General features: G+C 40.6%; 2 protein-coding genes across 8 annotated transcripts; both read left to right on the top strand.

The window, feature by feature from the left end:
- Positions 1–397: 397 nt before the first annotated feature.
- cabp1a (calcium binding protein 1a) lies at positions 398–12,403 on the top strand. Of its 3 annotated transcripts, none has more exons than XM_010876349.4 (7): positions 398–1,431; positions 8,754–8,784; positions 8,897–9,040; positions 9,153–9,262; positions 9,357–9,431; positions 9,522–9,594; positions 10,549–12,403. In XM_010876349.4, exons 1-7 carry the CDS (start codon positions 724–726, stop codon positions 10,572–10,574), a joined length of 1,167 nt encoding a protein of 388 aa, XP_010874651.2. In that variant the 5' UTR covers positions 398–723; the 3' UTR covers positions 10,575–12,403. The 3 variants fall into 3 exon arrangements, with proteins under 3 accessions (XP_010874651.2, XP_010874652.1, XP_019908522.2); XM_010876350.3 differs by lacking the exon at positions 398–1,431 and adding an exon at positions 8,390–8,467; XM_020052963.2 differs by lacking the exon at positions 398–1,431 and adding an exon at positions 8,501–8,612.
- Positions 12,404–18,332: 5,929 nt separating this feature from the next.
- Positions 18,333–25,357, top strand: mlec (malectin). Of its 5 annotated transcripts, none has more exons than XM_020052877.3 (6): positions 18,333–18,473; positions 19,484–19,734; positions 21,288–21,466; positions 21,703–21,879; positions 22,121–22,178; positions 25,056–25,357. In XM_020052877.3, the coding sequence occupies exons 1-6, from the start codon at positions 18,430–18,432 to the stop codon at positions 25,301–25,303; spliced, it is 957 nt and encodes a 318-aa protein (XP_019908436.1). In that variant the 5' UTR covers positions 18,333–18,429; the 3' UTR covers positions 25,304–25,357. The 5 variants fall into 5 exon arrangements, with proteins under 5 accessions (XP_019908436.1, XP_010874650.1, XP_010874649.1 ...); XM_010876348.5 differs by lacking the exon at positions 18,333–18,473 and adding an exon at positions 18,523–18,912; XM_010876347.5 differs by lacking the exon at positions 18,333–18,473 and adding an exon at positions 18,523–18,928.
- Positions 25,358–25,631: the final 274 nt, after the last annotated feature.

Raw genomic sequence — 25,631 nt, 5'->3', positions numbered from 1 at the left:
GTGATGAGACCAGGAATTCCAGGCCATGCTAGCCGAAAGACTCAGATTTGGTCCGCTAAGGCTAGTCAGCTTCCTCCTAAAGTGCCTGCAAAACCAGGGAGGCCCTATGACCGATACATTTGTTTCTCAGATCGTTCTTTAATCTGCATAAAGTATTTTTCAATTTGTTATATATCAACATTATATTAGCCTGCAGTTAAGATGTCTTGTAAAATATCAGCAATAAGTCAAATTAGTGAATCAGTGAAGGAGGGAATAGGGCTATGTAGCAGAGCGCAGGGGAGATCAGCAACCTGCTATTACTGCAAAATGCGCTATCCCCTGCGCCTTATAGAGATCTAGACCGATGCTTGCCTAAAATAGCTTACTGAAGATAATGTAAATAAACCCATGACAGTGTTGCCGCAACCACAAACGTTTATGGGCACAGTGTTTGATTCTAGTCCCTCATTAGAACTCTACTTGAATTCAAGGTGCCAGACATGTTCTGTTAATTGACAGGAGGCGACGTCAATATGTTGCTCTCCCTCCATATGATTTTGGTTACGCGTCTGCGCGCGCCGTGCATCAGCAGAGACCAGGTGGTAAAATGCAACTTTTAAGGAAAGATTTTGAAGGAAGCATATGGTGTTCTTACCTGACTAGTCAAAAAAATGTGAGAAGATATTTAATAGGTAATCAAACGACACTAACCCAAAAAACCGAGAGGAGCGAGAGGCAATCATGAGCGCATCTTTTCCCAAATCCGAATCCAAAACCTCCTTGCTGAAATCCTCATCCGCAAGCGGAAGATCGACATTCTTCCCTGAACGCACGACAGGAACGGAACGAAGTCGTCATCACCACCGTCTAGCTCCAAATCAAGTGAGCGGCAATGCCGCAGACGAGTTATTCTGGTCGGCAGACTGCGACGTTAGTGCTCGGAGACCGCTGTGCCACCCCTCGCTCTTCGCTACCCGGAATAGCGCAGCGATCCGAGCCAAGACCCAGTCCCACGCCCCGCATGGCCACGTTCCCGCAGCCTACTCACAGGAATGCCCAACAGAGCAACATGGTGTGGGCCGTGGAGTGAGAGAACGCTGCAAATCATCCAAACACCACCGACACCACCGGAAAACGACCCGGGACGAACCGCCAACGCCACCTGCAACTGCACACAAAAACAGCCAAATTCACCCTACCCGATTAAACCAGAGAATAGGCCTACAGACCCACACTGACTGCAAAGCCGACGCCGCGTTCTTCTTTGAATCGAGGTACTATACAAGGGCAAGTTCGTCTGCTAGCGGAGATGCCAGCATTCCGTCCCCTGCTTCCTCATCGCCTATCCCCGTGTCCAGCCTATCCTCTCATCGCTCCGGAAGGTCCAGTACTGCATCATCTGAATCCGACTTCAATTTGCGCCCAATTCTCAGCTCCGTTTTTGGACAGGTATTACAATTGACATATAATACGCATAACATTCTGTTAATTAAATAATACAAGTAGCCTAATGATTCATTTGGAATCATTCTTTCCTAATTTGACTTCTTAAGTTGGCCTCAGAAAGTCTCAATATAGGCTAGGTCTTAACCGTGCGTGACAACTAGTATTTAGGGTCACGTTCAGGTTTTGTGGTTGAATCTTGGAGCCATTGAACATGCCTGGCTCAGCCAGCAGTCTAAACCAATGACATTGATAATGGAAGTTTTCTCTGAAAGTGCAGGTTTTTTCAGTCGTCTTCATACAGCTCCGCTGTCAATGAACCGTGAATGGGAAGCTACTGTACGCTGTATAGCCAATAACTATGGAGATAGATTTCTATCAAAATGTTGTAAACTTGTAGGCTAAGTAGCGTCACAAATAGCCTATATACATAATGCAACTGTCAAATAAAATCACTAGTCAAGAAATATATGCATATAGTTTCACAAACATATGTCAAAATCCAAAAACAAATGATGAATCGTTAACAAAAACAAATAATGATTAGCAAATAAATGCAGGATTGTTTTAATGATCCAACATTTGTTTGTGAACGTTACAGTATTTGTCACCTGCATTTTACAGATTTGTGACTTGGATTGCATTTGTGAGTGGCCTTAGGTATTTGTGAGTTGCTCCACATATTTGTGAGGGCCGCAACATATTTGTGAATAGCGTTGCATATATGTTGAGTCGCATTTTACGATCAGTTTCATACTGGATCCAGATTAGGACCTCTTTAGTAGGAGGTACTGTAGGTACACTGTGCTCACGGCGTTCCGTACTGATTTACCCCAGTTTTTTATGTGTGCTTTCTCAGTAGGAGACATGGGCGTGAAGAGGGTCCAACAGAAGAGAGTGCAAAAAACTCAGGTGTTACAATACTTACAGTGGCCCCTACGCTTATTGCCAATCATTGCGGAGGGCACTTTATATTCCGGCATGTTATACTTTACACTAGAGGGCAGTCTGATATGAAGGATGATCAGTGCTAATTTGAAAATGTGTAATTGAAATAGAAAAAAATGAATGCTTTTGAATTAAATTTGAATTTGAATCATACCAAATAAAGTTAGAATGAATCCAACAAGACGTGTTGGCAATTTTTGTGTGTGTGTGGATATGTAAGGTATCCCAAATATCTGCCACGTGACTCTGGTTTTATAGTCTGGGTAATTCAACATTTGTAGACTGTTTGATCATTAAAAAAAATTTAAATACATTTTCAAGAAATAGAAATATATTCATGAACAGAGCAACATATTTTCACCATGAAGGCACAGGGAGTCCATCTAGTATACTTTGGGTTACTGGTTAGATGCCACCTCGTTGGCATCTAATTGTTTGCATGTGGAGTAACCTTGACTGATTCTTGAAGAGTTGCATTGGCTTTGGTTTAGCAGCCCCATGTGGTTTACTGACATGCAGAAGACCCTTTGACAAATCCTGTCTGTATTTTTGCTGTGGCTTAAATAGGGCAGTGAGGAGGTGGAGGAAGTGATGAATTGTAGCTGAGGTTGTTTAGTTGTTGCACCTTCATAGTGACTAGCCCTAACCTTGCCTAGGCTTCAGCTTAGCAGGCCTATACATTTCTTTGTTAGCATGCTGTGTCGGTTATACTGGGTTAAAATCAATGTGTCGACAGTACAACATTAGAATCAGTGCAGTGGTGCGGTGCACATCACCCTCCGTACGCTGAGAATGTATTAGTATTCATCCACAGGAAACATAGTAAGATATGAAAATATAGTAAAAAGGTGAAGGATTTGTGTCCCTGCAGTATAACCATGACAATGTTCGGTTGCTGACCCTAATAATGTTCTGTTGCTAAATTGGGGTCCTTAGTCGATGTTGGTAATGGTCTCTCAATGGTAATGTGGCATCATGGGATGGTCTCTTGGTTATGTCGATTACTCTTTGACTTCATGGTGGTGGATTGGGATATGCTATGGCTCATACTTTGCTTAAGTGTCTTGCCGATTATGTTGAGTTCATTTTCTTTTTAGTATGTTTTTGCAAAGCGCTGGCAACCTGAGACTTCAGTGACTCTGACTGGTAGCCCTCAGCTCAGCAGTTAATCTATTTGCATATTTTATAACTGCCATAGAACTTCGTAGGTAGAAAGTGCTCTTCGGCAGCATGACTGATGTGAGCCACACGGCACAGGGAGAGCTGTGACTCAATGGTCTGGACAGGAGCTTATTGTGACCACAATATTCACACAGATAATGTGTAAGTGTTTTAATTTGGTTCTTATTTATTAGCTATTTGCATGTGGAACGCCCCAAGTTTCCTCATCAAGCCCGCGTTTTAGAGGAAGTAGCTAGATAACATAAAGAATCAGGATAACCTTGAGTCAGGTGTCAGACAGGTGTAAACCAGACTAGCACTTTTGTAACAGGTGTCAACCAGACTAGCACTTCTGTAACAGGTGTCAACCAGACTAGCACTTCTGTAACAGGTGTCAATCAGAATAGCACTTTAGAGTTACAGACCTACTTTCTACCAACCGGAGACCATTCTGTGTTTTTATTATCCCACATTAATAACCTGAAAAATTGTGTCCATGTTATGCATATGGTATAAGTGTTTTTCATTCAAGTGGGATGGTTTGCTTTAAACAGAGAAGAATACTGTTTTGTATCTTCAATCCACAAGTTGGTAGATTGGTCTAGATAGGTAGGCCTTGAATGGGAGATGTTCTAATAAAGTATTATTTTAATCTGTGTGGACATACACTCACTATTATTCCAATCAATTCTACCTCAGCAGAAGTCACCAAACAAATTGACCAGTAAAACCAATTTTGGATATTCCCAAAAGTTAAACTGTAGTTAAACTAAATGTTCTACCGACTCTCAGTAACATTTAAACTAGCTACTTTGCCTAACCCATACCCTAACCTAAACCCTTACCCTAAACATAAAACTAACCCTAACCTTAGCAAGCAGTTGCTCATCATAATTATAACTGAGTTTGTTTATAGTATGACTGTCTGTAAAGCATCGGCATATGGTACATTCCATGCAAATATGGTGAAGGAATGTCACAGGTTTTATTATAAAATTCACAGGGAATACCATTCTGACTGGGGGTCTTGTTATTCTGTACGGATTGCATTGTTTTTCCATTTTCCATTAAAGAAATGAATCAATTTGGTTCAGGGATGGGACACTCAAGAAAGTTCGGCCTGTTAAAAGGACTAGGCCAGGAGTATCCAGCTTTTACCCTACAAGGGCCAGAGTCTGCTGACTTTCTTTTCTACCTTGTCATTAAGTGCCCCCACCTGGTTTCCCAAGTCTAAATAAGTTTGTGATTAGAGAGTTGCGATGAAAATATTGAGGTGAACTTGTTTCAAGGTCCAGATTTGAAATCTCCTGGACTAGGGATTGCTTTATATATATATAATAGCTTTTATAGCTTTATATAAAACTTGGAGTTGAAAAAATATGTACTAATGCAATCATAATCTCAAACTGGTAATTGTTTTGTGTTTCTCCAGACTTAGATGATGGGTGTTCTCCTCTAGGAAGTGAATTAGTCTTTCCACTTCTACAAACTTTGCTTTATTTTAATTCTGGATGTCTGCAGTGCTAAAATTCCTGAGGAGGCGTGCCTGACATTTTGTAAACCCTCTGAGACAGAGCAATTTGGATATAATGGATGCACCAAATAGACTTTCGTTTTTAATGTATTGAAGTATTTCAGGAACTCACTTAAGTTAGAGACAGGGGCACAGCATGCAAATTACTCTGGATTACAGTGTCTGATAAATGACAAAAATTTAAATATATTGTAAAACAAAATACATTTACAAAAGATCGATCCAACTACTGGTTTAGCATAAAGTTCAGTTTTCTTCCTCTGACCAGATTATTCTAAAAAATATCTATTATCTGGTTAAAAACCTTCCTAAAAAAGGCAAGATTATCAATGTTTGGGTCATAGATATTAATTTGTGTAAAGCCTTACTTTTATATTTCAGTCATTTAGCAGTTTTATCCAGAGTGACATAGAGTAAGTGCATGCATTTTAAGAAACCTCGGTGAAACAACCACACAGCTTAGTAGTGAGTGCATTTGATCAGTAAAAGTCAGTGCTGGAAAGAAGACCATACAAATGATTGACATAATAAGCAAAGTGTACAAAAGACAACAGAGTTAGTAGCAGTGAAACCATTTTAGGAACCATTTGGTTGGGTTTATAGATGTTTTTTTAAAATGGGCAGAGAGTCTGCTATTCTAGCCTCCAGGTGACGCAGCTTCCACCATGGAGGTCCCAGGACAGAATAGTTTTGACTGGGTGGTTTGGGTGCAGCCCCAAATGGGCAGGACAGCTAAGAGCCAAGAGGTGGCTACATTTGCTGTAAATACAACAGAATTTGTTTAGGGATGTAAGGTTTGAGCCTTGCCTGAAGTAAGGGCCTCCTGTGGCTCCACAGGCAAGAACCATGGCCATGGAGCACATACAAGCTTCAACTGGAAGCCAGTTGAGTGAATGAAAATGTGGGGTGATGCTGGAAAACATGGGGAAACTTGAACACCAGACAGGTCACTGAATAAGTTGCAGCGGTTTAGTGACACATGCTGGGAGCCCTACCAAGAGTGAGTTGCAGTAATCTAGACTTTTGATGACAAGGGCCTGGTTAAGTACTTGTGCTGCTTCCAGTGTGAGGAAAGAAACGGGAGGTTTACAGAGATGTTCTGGAGAAGGGAGGTGGGGATTGGGTTAGATGTGAGTAGATGTGTTGGGTCATTGCACTGAGGAAGCAAAGCTGAGACCCACCGATTTACAAGAATTTGATTTGAAAAGGTTATGATGGAACCTGAATATAGCTGGTGAATAAAGACTTTTGAGTCTGGCTGATTTTGTGAGAAGTCAACGCTTATCACCTCTAGTCAACGCTTATGCCTCGTCACAGCTCCCAACAGGTTTAGGGAAGTCGAGGCATGTGTCTTCCGAAGCCCATGTTGCTATGTCATTCTGCTTCTTATCACACTACTCACTCAACCAGGTTGTACTTGCCAGCACTTACACAGTTGGTGCTGTTTCAATGGGAATTCACCTGCACATTAACTGACTAACAGTCATGATTGAGCTTGCAGGTGCCCGGCCTGCCACAGGGAGTCATTAGAGCGAGCTGAGACTGTTTCCACTGTTCTGTTAGAAGCCTTTTGCCAAGAGTCTCACGTAATACTACTGTACATGCACTTGTTCTGAAAGAAGTGAAAAAGAAAGAAGAAAAAATTATTTAGAAACAAATTACAAATATGTCTTTGGCACAAATTTTTGCTCTTGAGAATCAGTTTAGAATGATTGTGGGCAGATCCAGGTTCTACAGTAGAAGATGATGAGGTGTTACATGGAAGTGTAAATGCATTCCTAATTTACTGAGACAAAGATTATTTTCTTCCATCTTTAGAATATGTTCTGGTATTTCATCTGCTCTCTCTTTTCACATTGTGTGTTAAGTGTTGTTTTGACAGTGTATAGGCGTTAAATGCCAGTCTACACAACCTGACCGGTAAACTGTTATGACGAATGAACGGAAAGTTGGCCACACACCTTTCTGTTGTTGTGGATATACAGTCCCCCATCCCTCTCTCTGGCCCTTTGTTTGCCTCACATGCTTTCTATCTCTCTCCCTCTCTCTCTGTCCCAAAAACAAACATACACAGACTAAAGCATTAACATTTAGTGAAAGCAAAGGAAGAAGAGACAGGAAATGTCACCTTATTGATAGCCAGCCCTGTAAACGTCTCCCATGTGACAACAGGCTTCCTGGCAGCGTTAGCAGATCTACTACAACTATAGCAATCAGTCATGATCCATGTGTGAAAGGTCTATGTAAAAAAAACACTTTAATAAATGAGAAAGCAGGAGCAGAATGAGTGGGAGCAATGTATTACATAAGAGGGCTTTTGGGTGTGAAAGCTGTTGATAAGTCCTACTAGACTAGCACTCTAGTAGCAAATTACGTTTGATAAAAAAACGAGCTGTCAAAGCTAATGACTGATAAGTGTAACATTAGTGAGATGCATCATGACAGGCAGGGCCTTAAACACATTGAACACGTAAGCATGATGTTCTATGGGCCTTTTTGGTGTTTTTCCCCCTCTATTAGGTGTATTTGAAGAGAGTTTTAAGAAATGCGTGACTCATTCACACAATACAAATCAAATGTACTGACAACTCTAATTATATCCATTCCGTCCCGAAGCTGCCATTGGCTAGGGGTCTCTAACCCTGTCTCTGCCCCCCTATTCCCTGAACACCATCGCCCCCCTGGAATGCTGGTCCACAAGACAGGAGGCAATACAAGAGGGGTGCACTGCTTTGAGGAAATGGGTCTCCAGGGGCCTATATGGAGGCCCTCAAGGCTCTAGTGTAAAACCATGCTATCGTTCACCACATAAGGGCCTCATCGTTCGCAGGCTGTAATTAGATCTGGACACACAAACCCATATATCTCCAATATTGTCCATCAATATGTTAGTGTGCCAAATGCAACAAGATGTGTGAAATGAATCCAGACATGATGGAAGAACTCGCTGATGAGACACTAGCAAACAGGGACTGTGCTCCTTGTTCCTGACTGTTTTCGATTCTATGTTTGTGTTTCGACTGATGTCAAAGTATACCCCAGCCGTTTATAGTTATTGGACTCAGCAGATGAATTGAGTTTCCAATGTCTGCTTGATGTTAAGACGATTGTATCTCTTCGGATGATGTTTTCTGTGTCTGCCGTCTGAGACAGTTCTTTGAGACTGACGTCAGAGCTGATGCTGTGTTTACACTTCTCCCTGCTCCTGCAGGTTAACCCCTACGCGTTCTGGTGGATCTCTTTCTTCCCCTCTCTCCTCTGTATCCTTTAAAGGTCACTTTCATTGTAAGCAAGAGCTGGTAAAAGATCCCATCGCCGCTACATGCTTTTGCGGACTGAGAAAGGAAGGACATTCCTGGTTGTGCTCCTTCTCAGATGACGTGGGGAGTAGTCATTAAGGTGTTTGAAAACGTACCGCGGTCCTCATTCTCTCCTGCCATCGTTCTTTGCTTGATTTTCAGATATATAGAGAATGAATATGGAGCACACAGCTGATTCACCTTTCGAAGTTACAATGTTCCTGGGATTCATAGCATTAGATAGTGTAAGACTAGAATAGAAAGGCAGTTATTTTATTAAATTAATTAACTATTAATAATCATTGCTATTAATAGTTCATATCTTTTTTGGCAGTTCATTTTATTTGGTAGTTCTCATACTGACACTGTTTTCTTTGTCCTATTAGGATAGAGAGCTGAGGCCAGAAGAGATTGATGGTAAGTTTTCTTTCCATTTATGTTCCTGCCTGTCTCTCTGTTGTTGTGTCTCTGGTAGTGGAGGTTGTCTTCAGTCACCCCTGAGGCATTTCTCTTTGTATTCTGTCTGCAGAGTTGCGGGATGCTTTTAAGGAGTTTGATAAGGATAAAGACGGTTTCATCAGCTGTAAAGACCTGGGAAATTGCATGAGAACCATGGGATACATGCCTACTGAAATGGAGTTGATAGAACTTAGCCAACAGATCAACATGAATTGTAAGCATTTGTTTTAGATATAAAATAGCATTTTAGGTATATTACGGTTTCGCAATTTCCATCTCCAACATATTTTTCTCTATCCTTCTATATTACTTCTCCTTTTGTGAAGTGGGAGGTCACGTTGACTTTGATGATTTTGTGGAATTAATGGGGCCCAAACTTCTTGCCGAAACTGCAGATATGATTGGTGTGAAAGAACTACGAGATGCGTTTAAAGAGGTGAGGAATGGAATTGCCAGAGATAGAGGGAGTAGTGTTTGATTATGGATAGACATCATGGGTTATGTTAAATCATACATTTTTTCTCATCAAGTTTGACACCAATGGGGATGGTGCGATAAGCACAGTTGAGCTGAGGGAAGCCATGAGGAAGTTGCTGGGACAACAGGTGAGGTTACAGAATGAAGTTTAGCTGAGTAGGCTAATACATTTTTGCATTACTAATAAAACTGTGTTCCTTGTGTGTTACTGGTGGAAGGTTGGCCACAAGGACTTAGAAGATATCCTCAGAGACATCGACTTGAATGGTGATGGGCATGTTGACTTTGAAGGTGAGTGGATGCAAGTGTTGTTTATCTAAACCAGAAGAATAATAATAGCGCAAAAAAAGATTATAGTGTTCTTTCTGCACCATGCCAAAATGTGTAGCTTGGCAGCAAATCTGCTTTAAAACTGCAGCATTTTCTATACACATCCATAAGAAAATGCATGGAATTACAGGGAACATACGTTGTGGCTTTTCAGTCCTGGAGTTCATTATAGGCATTGCAGCTTTTAAAGGCAAACTTTGAAGTTTCCTTTAATGGTAAATCCTGCAGATGTCGGCTCCACCTGAAATTGCTTTTAAAAGCCGGAATGCCTGTAACCACTTTTAGATTGAATCCAGGCCTAAAATTGTTGTTTTTTTTCTCTCCAATGTCAAAGAGAGTTTTAATAGTGTAATGGGCCATTAAGGGTCTGACTCCCTGTGTGGGTGTAGATGCCCAGCAGACCCATCAGCCACAGTGGCCCCTTTTTATGAGTTCCATATGTTTTGTTGCCCAAACCCCAACACAGTTGCCCATGCCTGATGTAGAGAATCCATTGGTGCATTAAAAGTAGTAATTGGACAGGAGTGATATATGAATGCTTGATTTTGACTAGTCTTCCTTACTATTCACTCTTATTATATTACCTTTATTTAATCCACTTTCTGGAAAAGCTTTACGTGATAGACTGGTAAATCCTGGGATGTAATACTGTCGGCCTTTCAGCTGAACAACTGTGGGGACCCACTGACTTTGATTCACTCACTGTGAATCAAATGTACTGTAAACATGTACAGAATCATATGATATGGTCTAACCCAACATTCCATATATATTGTCACTATTTGCTTGTCCTATGCATATTTGAGCACACACATATGCAGACCAGAGACACACACATACTTATGCACGCACACACACACACACTGTCTAACGAAATGTCTAACCGTTGACAAATTTCATCATCTGTTTTCACAGAGTTTGTACGAATGATGTCCCGCTAGGAGGAGTGGTCGATATGGCTTTTATTTATTTATGCTGAATGTAAATCTCTGCCCTTTGGTTATCATCATCTAATGAGCAAAGTGGAGGAAATGCTAGGAGCTATCTAGGAGATATCTTTACCTGAGAAAAACTGGAATGAAATCCTTTACCTCTAAGGAGAAACAGATGACAACCGTAGTGTTCTTCTCTAAAGGGCCAACAGTTCAGCTGAGGCAAATTCTACTGTAGCTTACAGACTGACTTGCTAATGGTTTAACCCTCCATGGACTGAACACACTTGTGCGTAGCTTGTTGTTAAAGCAAGGTTTCTCAACACTTAAAGGGGCATTCTGCAGATGATAAAAGAACAAAGCACAAATGTGTAGGCACTTTCAGTCAAACGTGTAGGGATCAACCTGTAGAAATCGAACCACTTGAAAATTCATACAAATGGCTTTGGGTGCAAGGACTGACCGCTTAATCCAAACCATGCTATACCAAGTTTCTACATTGTTTACAAACTTTGGAGTAAAATAAGTATTTTAGCTTATGGTGAGACATGTGAAACATATATAACATATTCTTTACATGTATACATGTCGCTGTAGCAGAGTGAAATGAACCCTGTACATGCAAAGATACTGTTAGCCACTGTTGGACAGCAAAGTCTTGCATCTCATTTATTTCTGTAGTGCTGCTCATGGCAAGAACTTTGTGCTGAGTTTAAGACTCAATAGGTATATAACTTTCATTTAATCCAAACTGAATGTAGCAAGTGCAGACTGCCCCTTTAAATAGCAATATCACTGGTACATTCTTCAAGTTTGGGTATAATATTGAGAAAAGCTTATTGTTCTTTATGTGTTTGTATGTATCTGTATGTATGTACAATATGTATTGTATCTAATGATCACCACGTATCTTTTGGACCGGAGAATGTATAGTTTGGGGGGGTGTTGTGGACGTGTTTTGTACCCACAACCTCCTTGTGTATGAACAATTTGTTTGATGGTGCTCAATTCAGATGACCTCTCTGTGTGATCCGGGTACAGAGCCAAAGAGCACAAGAAGCAGCAGCAATTTCACACATTCACTTGTTTGATTTCCTGGCCCCTGTCACTGTGATCTTTTTGTGATGTGATCACTGTTTGCCCCATACCATAAAAACACTGGATTATGTCCAATGCAATGGGTTTATTGCAAATATGCCAACTCCAGATCTGGAAAATAGTAGCTTTTCTTAACTCACAAAAAAACATGATGGTTTACATGTACAGTTTTTTTTGTCTGAGTCTGTACATCTGTTTGTCTGTAGGTACAGCAAATACATAGTAAAGTCGTGATCTGTCATTGTGCTGTTTATGCATGCCAAAGAGACAAACATAATTTGAAATACAGTTTATTTCTATGTGTGACAGTACATGTAATAAATTATCTTAGGTATATGGCTACACAATGTGAGCCTACTTTTTACATTTCTAAATGGACAAGCAATTTAGAGCAAACAATATCAAGGCCAGGAAAAGTACAAGGACAAAACTGGTGCACAAATTAGCCTGGCTGGAATGGTAAAACATGTCGTCATGGCAACTGTCTCTTTCCTCCACCTGGGTCCCCATGAGAAGCACAGAATGTATTCTCAGTTCCCTGTCATACGCCTCAATAAGGAACCATACCCTAACCCTCCATTGTGTGGTTAACATGCCCTCCAGATTATTAGCCCCACTGGAAACAATGGCATTGTTATTTATCAGCTTAATCTTACACAAACAACATGAGCAGAATTGATACTTTAACTGAGGTAAAATTGTAAAAGAAACATTTTATTTGATAAGTATATTTCATGATTATTGCCACCCTTATAAATTATTATGAACCAAATCAAAGTATCTTACCACTGAGATACAGGTGCATATAAAAAATAGAATATTGCGGAAAATATAAAATGTAATTCAAATAAAAAAGTGATACCTTCATATATTCTAGATTCATTACATATAAAGTGAAACATTTCAAGCCTTTTTTGTTTCAATCTTGATGTCTATGGCTTACAGCTCATGGATCATGATCATCATCACACATTTTGAGAAAAAAATTATTTAGGATCAATTAGTGTAATGTGTACGCTTGGCAAGAACGGATCGGTGCAGTTGACAGACGGATCGGTGCAGCTTCTGCAGTAATGCAGTCGATGTATCGGTCTGTCGTGGTGAAGAAAGAGCTGAGCCGCAAGGCGAAGCTCTCGATTTACCAGTCAATCTACGTTCCTACTCTCACCTATGGTCATGAGCTTTGGGTCATGACCGAAAGGACAAGATCCCGGATACAGGCGGCCGAAATGAGCTTTCTCCACAGGGTGGCCGGGCGATCCCTTAGAGATAGGGTGAGAAGCTCGGTCACCCGGGAGGAGCTCAGAGTAGAGCCGCTGCTCCTCCACATCGAGAGGGGTCAGCTGAGGTGGCTTGGGCATCTTTTTCGGATGCCTCCGGAACGCCTTCCTGGGAAGGCATTCCGGTCCCGTCCCACCGGGAGGAGACCCTAGGGGAAGACCTAGGACACGCTGGAGGGACTATGTCTCCCGGCTGGCCTGGGAACGCCTCGGTGTCCCCCGGAAGAGCTAGAGGAAGTGTCTGGGGAGAGGGAAGTCTGGGCATCCCTGCTTAGACTGCTGCCCCCGCGACCCGGCCCCGGATGAAGTGGAAGAAGAAGAAGAAGAAGTAGTGTAATGTGCCTTGCTCAGAGATAAACTTAAATTTTTTTCTATCTTCTGAGCTGTGGGAACCAAACTAGCAACCTTTTGGTTACTGGTCAGATGCTCTAACTTGTAGGCAACCTGCTGCCCTATATGAATGTGCAGATGGTTATTTCTGGGGTACGGAAGCAGTCTTTACCCTTTGAAGAGCTGCATTAAAGTGGCCAGGCGTTTCAATCCTGGCTGCAGCGTACAGGGATTGACTGGTTGTTCAGCAGAGGGTGTCGCAAATTGTCTCAGGACCACCAGGGGTCAGTGCCGCCTAGGCTGGATGAGTGGATGTCAAACAGGCCTCATCTCATCGGCCAATTTAGCAAAGATGCCCTGAAATGTGCGTGGAAGGCACTGCTGCCTTGACATTTAAGCAACTCCGACCATTCTTCTACAGCATCAATTCACATATAAAATGTTGGAACACATTTGAGAAAACAAACCATAGCCAGTGAGGTAGTACTGTCTCACAGCCACATGGAAGAGAATCATTCCTTTTAATGTTCTTTCCAGCAACAAAAACAACAGTGCACCACAAACCATAGCATAAGCACAAACAGTGCAAACAATGACCAACCAACTAGAGAACAGGAGCAACTTAAATAAGGTCCCCAATCAGAGACAACAATGTGCAGCTGCCTCTGCTTGTGGAGAACAGAAAATAGAGGCATCCCCACGGTCCGGCCCCGGCTGTGGCCCCCGGGCGCATAGAGATGCCTTGAGGCACCCCAGCCAGGCCCAGACACTTTGTCCTTTCTGTATCACATTGCCATCCAGCACATCTTTGTGGTAGGTCGAGTGCCTGTGAGTTCCATTGTCGTTGTTGACCAGGGAATGCATTCACCACCAGTGTTTGTGTGTGTGGTTAAGCAAACCGTGTGATAAGACGCAAAACGGTTTTGCAAGATGTGCATGTGGGAAAATGTCTCAAAGTCCAACACTCCCACTCCTACTGTGGAGTGGTTTCGCCAAGCCAAAGCCAACACCTTGAACTGGACAAATTGTTTTTTTAAAGAAAGCAATGCACCCAAGCATTGTTTCAAGCAATAAATAAACTCATAGCCACACAAACATTTAGCTTACATGTCAAATGCGTAGTGAATGTGTAGGTTAGAATGTGCATATTGAAAACATGTTGCTGAGACATCAGAAGAGAATGTCGATGCATTGCAGATGTGTCGACAGATGTATGCATTTTGTGACTTCGTATCTCCTTGCAGGGGAAGCAAAGTACACATTGTGAATTATTCCGTATTGACGAAAACTTAGCTGGCTGAAACTGTATACGGTTATATTGCGACTGTTTCTGGCATGGAATAGTTCATCTTCAGTCTCGCTAGCAATTGCTTGATTCTAATGATTATTCCTAGGAAGTTAATAGATACTAGTAAGCCTATTACTGACTAATAAGCTGTTAAAACGGCCAGTGGAAAAAGCAATACAGTTTATAGATGCTATTTGTGGTGGAGGTAAACATAGTAAGAAATGTTAATCAGTTTAACACAATCCTCAATGGAGTCAAGCGACTGCTGAAATGTCTAATGCCGTGGCGTAGTGGTTAAAGACAATGCCTCTCATGTGGAAGAGGCTATACTGACTCCCAGCAAATGTACAGCTCTGTGGTGTAGTGGTTAACAACACAGCCTTTCATGTGGGACATCTGGGTTTGAATCCCAAGGTGTTAGCTTTTATTTTTTACGTGCCAGCTGAACTAGGCCTGGTTTCTTGTTTATTTTAGGGCAGTGTTTCTCAACCCTGCTCCTGGGCGCCCCCCTGCCCTGCATGTTTTAGATCTCTCCCTGCCCTAACATACCTGATGTTAGTGATGGCCATTAAAGGCTTCATTAGCCTTATTTTAGCAGCAGGATATTATGCTGGCAGCACTCAGATTTTCTTTATCACAATAAAAGCCATCATTGAAATTCTTAAGGCAATATAGTTAACAATATAGTCTGTGAAAAAGAACAGACAAGAATAACATTGGAACGGACATTAAACATAAAATGTACAGACTAGATTGTTAACTATTCTGCCTTATATATTTCAATGATGGCTTTTATTTTGGAAAATAAAATCCGATTTAGCACGGCTAGAATAATATCCTGCTGCTAGAAGAACAGTAATGAAGCCTCGAATGGCCATCGCTACCTGATATAGCTCATGAAGGACTTGATAATGAGCTGATCATTTGAATCAGGTTTGACAGAGCAGGGAGAGATCTAAAACATGAAGGGCAGAGGGCTGCCCAGGAGCAGGATTGAGAAACATTGATTTATGGAATGAACAAGATTCTTGGGGTAATTTTGAATGTAATGTTAGGCATTAGGGTTAACAATATGTTTATGGTTAAGATTACAATTATAATTTACTTTTAATAAGACAAATTGTAAAAATGGGCAGGTTTATGAGTTTGTTGCCATAGAAGCTATAGTAACCCAGGTGTTACTGATATTTCAGGGTCTGCATAGATATTTTACATTAGGGACCAAGACAACATTGTTCTATTTGGTTGAGCCTTAGTTTTGGTCTCAGGCAAAAACTATGGAGCTATGGAGATAAGCATAGTGCTTTCTTTTGGTAGAACAACAATATTTTATAATTGTCTCACAAGAGAAATATATATTGAGGGATTAGTGGTACAGTCACAAAAAGAGATTGTGGAAGGTTAAGAGAAGGTTAAAGAATCTAATGGCTAGCATGGCTAACATTGAATAATTGCCTCTGCAGACCGAGTACTAAAGCTATCTCAATCAAGGATGAGGAAGACGTTGGTCCACTACCACTAGCAAAAGCTCACTACTGAAGTTGGTGGAAACCTAAAACCTTGTTATCAAGACCCTGGCAAAGATCTTATTGAATTGATCAGACGAGAGAGGATCCCAAGGTTAATAATCTTGCAGTTCATTATGAGGTTCTACAGTGACATTGTGTGGTGAGAAGGAGGAACGTTTTAGAGGGAAATCACCTGTGCATCCAAAATACATTTTCCCTGGAGAAGGCATGGTCCATGGTGGAAAAGGCAAAAGGATGAGAAGGCAACATTTTGTGGCCCATTAGCCTTCACTGTTGGTAAACAAATGGATGTCAGTGACATTGGCTTGTGGATCAAATATTGTTACATGCTATCTCTGCAGCTTCCAAATTTCTTTCAGTTTGTCTTTTTTTTATTCTTTTTTATTATTGATTTCAGAATTAAATATAGTAGTCTTCACATTATCTCCTTGAATGCTAGAGGTCAGAGGGACCATAAAGAGGAAAGAACTTTATTTCTTCTGTAAAAATACATATTTTTACAAGAAACATTTTTGTGACATTATGTGATTCTAAATAAATTCAAAGGTGATGGTGTTGAAAATCCTCATATGAAGGAAGGTGGACTTTAATGTTGAAACTGGAAAATGCAACCTTCATAGCTAGTAAATTCATAGTAAGTGCCTTAAAACTGCCAAATATTAGATATGCAAAGGAAATATCTAGGGACTCGTGGTGAGAGAGGATTTCCTGCTCACCATTATCAGATAATATTTATCTGTCTTAAAGTGTATATATATCCTTGTAAGCGATACAGGGGTATTGGAAGCTGAATATGATTAAATGTATTTTTCATAGTATTTTAAATGTAGAGTAATTATCTGTTAAGCATAACAGCCCCTCAGATATCTTTCTCTGTCTTCTCCTTTAATGCAAAATAATGTCATTATAATTTTGACAGTGTTAAAGCCAGACTTTTTCTGTAAAGAGTAAAAATGTAATTCCAAACAGAACAGAGGTGTTAAAGGCAGTTTGTGGGGAGGAGCATGTTTAAGATTTCAGATGCCATTCATTCAAGTTATAATGGTAAATCCCCATGGTCTGTACACCAAGTGTATAGAAATAAATAAATATGCGCATCCATTAAATAAAGTTTCATCCCTTTAACCCTGAAACCTGAGAACTATCCTCAGTCATTAGATAATTGGAGACCTATGATCAGGGCTGGGGAGTAATGGAAAAAAAAACAGTAATCTGTAAAACAGTATTTACAGTAATCTGTAAAACAGTATTGGATTTAGTAGGCTACTATTTGTAGGCTACTATTGGCCTTCAAGATAAAATATTTTATGGAATTTATCACAATATTTGAATTAGGAATGTTGTGTTTACAAGCACTCAGACTAGGAATAACCAGTCATGACTTCCATTTGCTGCCGACACATTAAAGTTGCACTAGTTGTGTCACCTTAAAGTTGCAAAGGTTTTGTCCCCTATAAACATTTTGTGTATGCTAATGAGGCTTCTAAGAGTTATTTAACAAGTCAGACAGCTCAGTGCCAGTGGAATGTCAATTTATAATTTTTGGAGCATGCTGCTACTTTCCAGCCAATTCTGTTCCAGCAATCCCATTCCAGCCAAATAATAATTTGGAAATCATTTGTTTGCCTGTGTTCACATTCAGCTGTTGGTGGTTGTGAGTCAAAACATTAGATAACTCAAAATGTATGCTTGAAAATCTAAGGATATCTTGAATTTTATATACAAGGATATGAATACCTTTTTCCAGAAATTACCATTTATTTTGCCTTTCTAAATCATGTAAAATGAAAACCTTTTTCCAGAATGTACCGTTTATTTTGCCTTTCTAAATCATGTATATATATATATATATATATATATATATATATAAAATGCAAATCAATAAATACATAATTTTATTTACTTTTATAGTAATAAAATATTGGCACTCCAGCAACACTATATTTAGGACCAAGGAGTCAAAATAGGGACCAATCAGTATATGTATATTTAATAGAGATATTGTGGAGACTACAGTTTGTGTTGCTGTGCCAATATTGGGGTATCAAAAGCTGGAATTTAATCATCGCCGTTCTTAGGCGAGAGAGAGCACTCATGAAATCCAAGTGTCAGATGTTAGTGGGCGGTATCTTTGTTGGTTCATTCATTCTTTTTGACAAACCCAGAGTGCACTGCAAGCGCGCTGCGTTGGACTGTACTGATTGGCCAAGCTTTTGTAAATTGTTTGTTCCAAGTCGTCCATATTCTATTAGCACCATTATCATATTCAAAATTGCAAGTGAATGTGTTTTAAGACGTACCGGTAGCATTATCTTCGTAACAATGTTCTCGATAAGTTTATGTCTGTGAGAGAATATATTCTGCTCGGCACAACATCTGTAGGGTACGTAAACACCTAAAAACGCTAATGTCTAAATTTACTCTTCGAATACACAATTACAAACTGCCATTATGTTAAAATGCGTACTACTATCGACTACATCCCGAGATGACTGTGTGGTCATCTTCCGCGTTTTGCAAAGTGGGTTGCACCTCAACCAAACCTTCAGTTCAGAAGTGAAAGTTGATATACTTCAGTTTGGCGCTGAGGTATACAGTAACGGTTTTAATAAACTGATTCGTGAGAAACCAATGCATTTACCATGAATATGCTTAACTTTCTATACATGTCCACAAATCGTACCATGTGATTGGGTGTCTCTTCAGTCGCCCACACCCTCTACAGTGAACCAGCATGTTAGTTCACACCCTCTTTCTCTCTTCAGCCTGCAACCTGCAACTGCTTCGGCTTTCATCCACTGTGTACCTCTATGGAAATTAATGTCAGTCATATTAACAGTAAGACTAAACAAACGGTCATTACTGTCGATTAGAACTGCAGTGTAGATTGTTGTCTGGACTGCCGGTATTCGATAGACATTTACTGGAAACATTAAAAGTTTCACCAAGGATTTTTCAATGTAAGAAACCGTAATATTCCGCAAGCTACAGTTGCTGGGAGCGTTGGCGACAGAGCAAGAGGAAGTCAGCTTGCTAGCAAGCCCAAGATAGCGAACAGGCTAGACAGGTAACTAGCTAGGTAGCTAGCTAACCAAATGTAGCTTGTATTAAAGGCCAACTAGGCTTTTTATTTAGCATTTTACATTTTTGTTAGCAAAGTTTAGAGCAAGCACAACTGATTGTATATTCTAGCTAGCCGACGTTTACTGGCTGCAATATTGATCATTCACTGATAGATCATTTCAACTTAGCCAGATGGTTAGCTAGCTAACTTGCTAGCTTGCTAAATATATGACTACCTTATCTGGGGAGTAAGTGGGTGTGAGTGTTTGTGCTGTCATTTATGCTAGCTAGCTTGCTTGCAAGCTACAATTGATGCCCTCTCTCACACAGTTTCCTTGGGCCAACTGCTGTGTGTCTGCTTGTAACAAGCTGTATGGCAATGGAGCGGGTAACGGTGCCTTTGGTCATCGGGCTGTTCGTGGCGGTGTTGTCGCTGCTGGCTGAACACTGTTTGGCTGATGGCGGGGGCCCAAGCCTTGCCGAACGAGTTATTTGGGCAGTGAACGCAGGCGGGGAAGCTCATACAGACATGCATGGCATACATTTCAAGAAGGATCCTTTGGAAGGAAAACTTGGAAAAGGTGAGTCTGTGTTGGCATGGCTGGGCCATCGAAATGTATTAGCTAACCTACTGTACCTTTTTAGCTATACATACTGCTGTACAGAGTTTCCCATGTGACTGTTCAATTTGTTTGGAAGCTAACTAACCAGTTATATGAGTGAAACGAGCTACTCTGGGGGGCCTTTGCCTTAAGTTATTTTCTAGCGGAGCGTGATCATGGTTTCAGGTGTCATTTCCCAGTGATCGTTCAAGCTTATCAACTCATGCATGGTTTTCACTTCCGCAATGTAACCTAGTTAACCCAATGACGACTCAGTTCTTAGTGTATTCAGGCATTTTTGTTAAACTCCTCCCTCGAAAATGACCCAACAGTCAAAGAAATACAAATCAAGCAATGGCAACACATTTTATTATTTTTTTATTCAAAGTACAATTTTACAGTAGCTCCCATCCAGTTGTTATGATATATTTTTTGACAGTTTAAGAATAATGCATGTGATTAACCTGAGTATCAAAAAATAAAGTTGGGTCATGTTCCAATTGACAGTCGGAATATATGTTTGGACTACAGACTTTATATTTTCAGTCTGTATGAAACTTCGTGCATTCTGGTCTTTATAGTAGGTGACCAAGTCACCTAAAATGTTGTGGGGAAGGTTTTCCTCACAAGTGTTCCATCCCTTGATACCAATAGAACAACATTGAAACTCTGCATTGTATCTGAACTTAGATGACCAAGTGTATCCCATCCAGACTAGGGTTTATCTTTCGTCACATGGATACTTCCGGCAAGATGATTTGCTATACCACAAGGCAGGTTTTTTTCAGTGGTTCCAGGAACATCATAACAAGTTCGGATTACTTTAATGAACTTCTAACCCTCAAGATCCAATCCCAAATTACAGCCTTGCAATGAGATACAATTGGTGGTTTGCAGTATGAATACTGAAGCACACATCAAACTTTTTTTACTTTGGTACCCCAGTACCAATTCCTTGAAGAACTTATGTCACTCCTTAACACAACCCAACAATCCCTGTTTTATTTTTCAAATTGGTCAGTCCGTACAGCATGGTTGAATTGAATGTTCCAGTATTTTCTTTGGTTCTAAGCACCACTGTAATCTTGTTTTCACTAACTGGTCTCTGTAAGAGACCAGTTTGTCTTTATTAGTCTTTAGTCTTTATTATCTGTTGTCTTTATTAGTGAAAAAGACTGTAGGCTTGGTTAAACTGTGTTAACTTGGCCAATCCTGACTGATGATATCTGGTCATTCTGATGCAATATTTCAAAAATTTTCACTATCAACCCCAGGAAAACAACATTCTAAATGGGTCTGTCTAGAACTAGAAACCAGACAGTTATGCAGAAAGTCTTGACAGAGGTACAACTCATCTCACATGCCAAACCACTGTCTAGGAAATGCCGAGATATTGTTAGGCAGCAAGTTTCCATCTTTAAAAAGCCCTTATCCAGAATCTGTATAGACTTCTCTAAACTCTTCCGGTAGATGTGAACAATATGTTGGATCCAAATGTGACTTGCTTTGAAATGTAAAATGTTTTCCTCTAGCTTCAGATTATGGAATGCGTCTGCCCATTCTGCGCTCAAGTCCTGAGGACCAGATTCTCTACCAGACAGAACGCTACAATGAGGATACTTTTGGCTATGAGGTGCCGATTCGTGAGGAAGGAGATTATATACTAGTAATGAAGTATGCAGAGGTCTACTTTGCTCAGTCTCAGCAGAAGGTACAACTCCACCTTCAGTACAATCGTTAAAGTAATTCATTGTAATGTTATTATTTGGTAGCAAAAGAATGATGAATGTAGATGACCTTGACAGTCCCCTAAAATGTTACCTACGGATTGTGGTAGTGAATTGTTTAGTAATATATGAATATACACATTTTACAAACCTGTACACATTGGGTAAAACATTTCCTATTGTGTTTTCTAGTTACAAAACTGCCTGATCCTGTCTACAGGTATTTGATGTGCGTCTTAATGACCATGTGGTGGTGAAAGACCTGGATATTTTTGATCGGGTGGGTCACAGTACAGCTCATGATGAGATAGTGCCCTTTTCCATACGCCGAGGTAAGCTCAGTGTCCAGGGGGAGGTGTCCACCTTTAACGGAAAGCTCACTGTGGAATTCGTCAAGGTGAGTGGATACTTAAAAGGGTCAGTGTTCGGTGTATTTATTTGTTTCCTTTTTTGAAACTTTTAAAGTGTGTGTTTAAATCTGAACAACAGTCATGTAAAGTTGACCTGCTATTTCTTCAATGTTTTCTGTCTTTAGCGCTTCAATTTTGCAACTGATGATACAACTGTTTTTCATGGTTTTCATTTGACCCGTGGCTTTATCTCTGCTGTAAACTGATAACGACCCCGTGTTTTCTCAGGGTTATTATGACAACCCCAAGGTCTGTGCTCTATACGTGATGAAAGGGACATTGGATGGTGAGACAAATGCGTTTAACTCCTTATACTTTTGGAAATTGGCCTGTATGATTGACCTAAATTGCTCCTTTCAGAAGACACATTAAAAGCATATGCAACATCATGAAAAATGAATAGGAACGATTTGGAGACAGTTTTAGACTTAATGTGAGCACACAACAGTGATCCCCCCCCAGTATCTATGCTCAGTGGTCTGGTGAATTCTTCCCATGGTGCTAGCAGTGTGATGGGAAGTAGAAGGGCCTGTCAGAATGTGCATTGGATGATACTTCGCTAATTTTAACTAATTGAATATTGTAGAATTATGAGAGAATAAACTTTTTTCAGGACTTAAACAAATAATGTTAGGTAATGCACAGTGTAAAACAACAAAAAGGATTTGAGTGACGGTTTTAACTATTGTCTAAAAGCAACACCTCTCAAGTCAGGTCCTAATTAATTGCAATGCCTTTTGATGACGTTCAGTAGAGCCTTTTAACTAAAACATCTGCGTTTACAAAATTGTGAACAAGTACACCCCCTGGAAAGTAGTCTTTTTTTTTTTTAACGTATTTGAACACATTAAAATCAAATGTACCAAAAATTTCTAGTTTGTAGGTTTTTTCCATCCTTCCACAGAGATAAGAAACTTGTTCTGGTTTGGTCTTACCCATGTGGGTGTGTGGTGTCACATCATGCCAAGATCAAGAGACTTATCTGAGGCCCATGAGTCTGGGAGGGGGTACAAAGCCATTTCCAAGCAATTTTACAGTACATGATTCGACTTTACATGGGACAATCTGCAAATTGAGACCACTGGCAATCTAACTTAAATAAAACCAGTTGTTTGGTTACTTTTAAGTTTAGGCATGACTAGTTTAGGTTGGGGTTAGGCTTTATCACTAGGTTAAGTTTAGAAGGTTTGGGAAAGAGTATGGTTAGGTTTAAGGGTTACAGTGGGGAGAAGTATTTGATACACTGCCGATTTTACAGGTTTCCCTACTTACAAAGCATGTAGAGGTCTGTAATTTTAATAAAATGTCCAGAAAATCACATTTGTATGATTTTTTTTAATAATTAATTTGCATTTTATTGCATGACATAAGTATTTGATCACCTACCAACCAGTAAGAATTCCGGCTCTCACAGACCTGTTAGTTTTTCTTTAAGAAGCCCTCTTGTTCTCCACTCATTACCTGTATTAACTGCACCTGTTTGAACTCGTTAACTTTATAAAAGATACCTGACCACACACTCAATCAAACAGACTCCAACCTCTCCACAATGGCCTAAACCAGAGAGCTGTGTAAGGACATCAGGGATAAAATTGTAGACCTGCACAAGGCTGGGATGGACTACAGGACAATAGGCAAGCAGCTTGGTGAGAAGGCAACAACTGTTGGCGCAATTATTAGAAAATGAAAGAAGTTCAAGATGACGGTCAGTCTCCCTCGGTCTGGGGCTCCATGCAAGATTTCACCTCGTGGGGCATCAATGATCATGAGGAAGGTGAGGGATCAGCCCAGAACTACACGGCAGGACCTGGTCAATGACCTGAAGAGAGCTGGGACCACAGTCTCAAAGAATACCATTAGTAACACACAAGAACACCATCCCAACCACGAAGCATGGAGTTGGAAACATAATTCTTTGGGGATGCTTTTCTGCAAAGGGGACAGGACGACTGCACCGTATTGAGGGGAGGATGGATGGGGCCATGTATCGCGAGATCTTGGCCAACAACCTCTTTCCCTCCATAAGAAGCATCTCAAGGTCCTGGAGTAGCCTAGCCAGTCTCCAGACCTGAACCCAATAGAAAATCTTTGGAGGGAGCTGAAAGTCCGTATTGTCCAGCGACAGCCCCGAAACCTGAAGGATCTGTAGAAGGTCTGTATGGAGGAGTGGGCCAAAATCCTTGCTGCAGTGTGTGCAAACCTGGTCAAGAACTACAGGAAATGTATGATCTCTGTAAAATGCAAACAAAGGTTTCTGTACCGAATATTGAGTTCTGCTTTTCTGATGTATCAAATACGTCATGCAATAAAATGCAAATTAATTACTTAAAAATCATAATGTGATTTTCTGGATTTTTGTTTTAGATTCCGTCACTCACATTTGAAGAGTACCTATGATAAAAATTATAGACTTCTACATGCTTTGTGGGAAAACCTGCGAAATCGGCAGTGTATCAAATATTTGTTCTCCCACTGTAGGTTGAGGGCTAGGAAAATGGGAATATGGATTTCCATGTATGGGTTAGGCTCCCACAATGATAAAAACAGTAAACAGTCTATGATAGGTTTTTATTGGGTGTGTTTGAAATGCATACTTCTATTTGGCAATAGAAGCCAGTCTATAAATATTAAAATGTAAAAGCTGCAACCTCGCTGTCTTCCATTGGTGTCAGATATAGGCATGGTCATATTCTCCTCAAAGCACCTCGGCAAACAATTTCAGTTTAGGGGAACTGAAATCCCTCTCATCATGTTTCACTCCAGTGTCTGTGATAAAACTACTAACAAAATGTGTAGTCATTATTTAACTTTCCATAAAATATTGGACATTTATATACATCATATTTATTTCTTTTTAGCGTTTTAGAACTAGTATACCCAAAGTAAAGATAAAATACTAGTCCATGCGGAAAACTGAAGTTGTTTTGAATGTCAGCTGCTGTTACTGCAGTTCACTTAGCTTCCTCTTTCGGTAATGCATTCAACACAGCTCCTTTTATTGTGACATACTTTACACTGGCGCATTTTGCTGCCTTCTTAGTCCTTCTTGGTGTTGGTTAAGGTGTTATTGAACACAAGAACAGTTCTTTTATTTTAAAAAATGTTTTTACATAACCCTACAGTATCTTAAATGCATGATCCCTTCCCCTCTTTTTTGTCTCAGATGTACCAAAACTCCAGCCTCACCCTGGACTGGAGAAACGTGAAGAACTTGAAGAGGAGGAAGAAGAGGAGATCGAGGCAGGAGAGGAGGGTGGTAAGAAGAGTACCTCAACAGCTCCCAAGTACAGGGTCCAGTCAGGCCCCAGAACACCGAACCCATATGCGGCCGACAATAGCAGCCTCATGTTTCCTATCCTGGTGGCGTTCGGAGTGTTCATCCCTACACTCTTCTGCCTCTGTCGGCTGTGAGAACGTTAGATAGAGGGGAACGGGGGGAACATGATGGACAAGAGACTGTGAAGGGGCGGGCGGGGGGGGGGGGGGGGGGGGGGGGGGGGGGGTCAAAGTAACATCAGAGACACAAGCAAAGGCAAGCATACAAACAGGAGACAGCACGAAAGCCATGGTGATAAGAGGACAAAAGAGACATGTGGAATGCAGGGCAGGCGACAGAATAAAAGGCCTTCCTCACTGAATTTAAGGTCGCACAGAGAGAAGGGGGTGGAGTGAATGTGGGAGTGTGTGTGTGTTGTACATCTGACACATTTCCACCATGTTGCACATTACCAAGTCGCAT

Source organism: Esox lucius, chromosome 13 (assembly GCF_011004845.1).
Source record: "Esox lucius isolate fEsoLuc1 chromosome 13, fEsoLuc1.pri, whole genome shotgun sequence".
NCBI lineage: Eukaryota > Metazoa > Chordata > Actinopteri > Esociformes > Esocidae > Esox > Esox lucius.
The sequence above is the reverse complement of the archived record's forward strand: the minus strand, read 5'-3'. Positions and strand labels throughout refer to the sequence as shown.

What these genes read in the sequence shown, in the direction of transcription:
- cabp1a (XM_010876349.4), top strand. Translation starts at nt 724, where the DNA reads ATGAGCGCATCTTTTCCCAAATCCGAATCCAAAACCTCCTTGCTGAAA. An exon ending in GAGGCCAGAAGAGATTGATG is followed by an intron (nt 8,785 to 8,896) that starts GTAAGTTTTCTT and finishes TTCTGTCTGCAG; the next exon opens with AGTTGCGGGATGCTTTTAAG. An exon ending in CCAACAGATCAACATGAATT is followed by an intron (nt 9,041 to 9,152) that starts GTAAGCATTTGT and finishes CCTTTTGTGAAG; the next exon opens with TGGGAGGTCACGTTGACTTT.
- mlec (XM_020052877.3), top strand. Translation starts at nt 18,430, where the DNA reads ATGTCTGTGAGAGAATATATTCTGCTCGGCACAACATCTGTAGG. An exon ending in CTCGGCACAACATCTGTAGG is followed by an intron (nt 18,474 to 19,483) that starts GTACGTAAACAC and finishes TCTCTCACACAG; the next exon opens with TTTCCTTGGGCCAACTGCTG. An exon ending in TCACTGTGGAATTCGTCAAG is followed by an intron (nt 21,880 to 22,120) that starts GTGAGTGGATAC and finishes GTGTTTTCTCAG; the next exon opens with GGTTATTATGACAACCCCAA.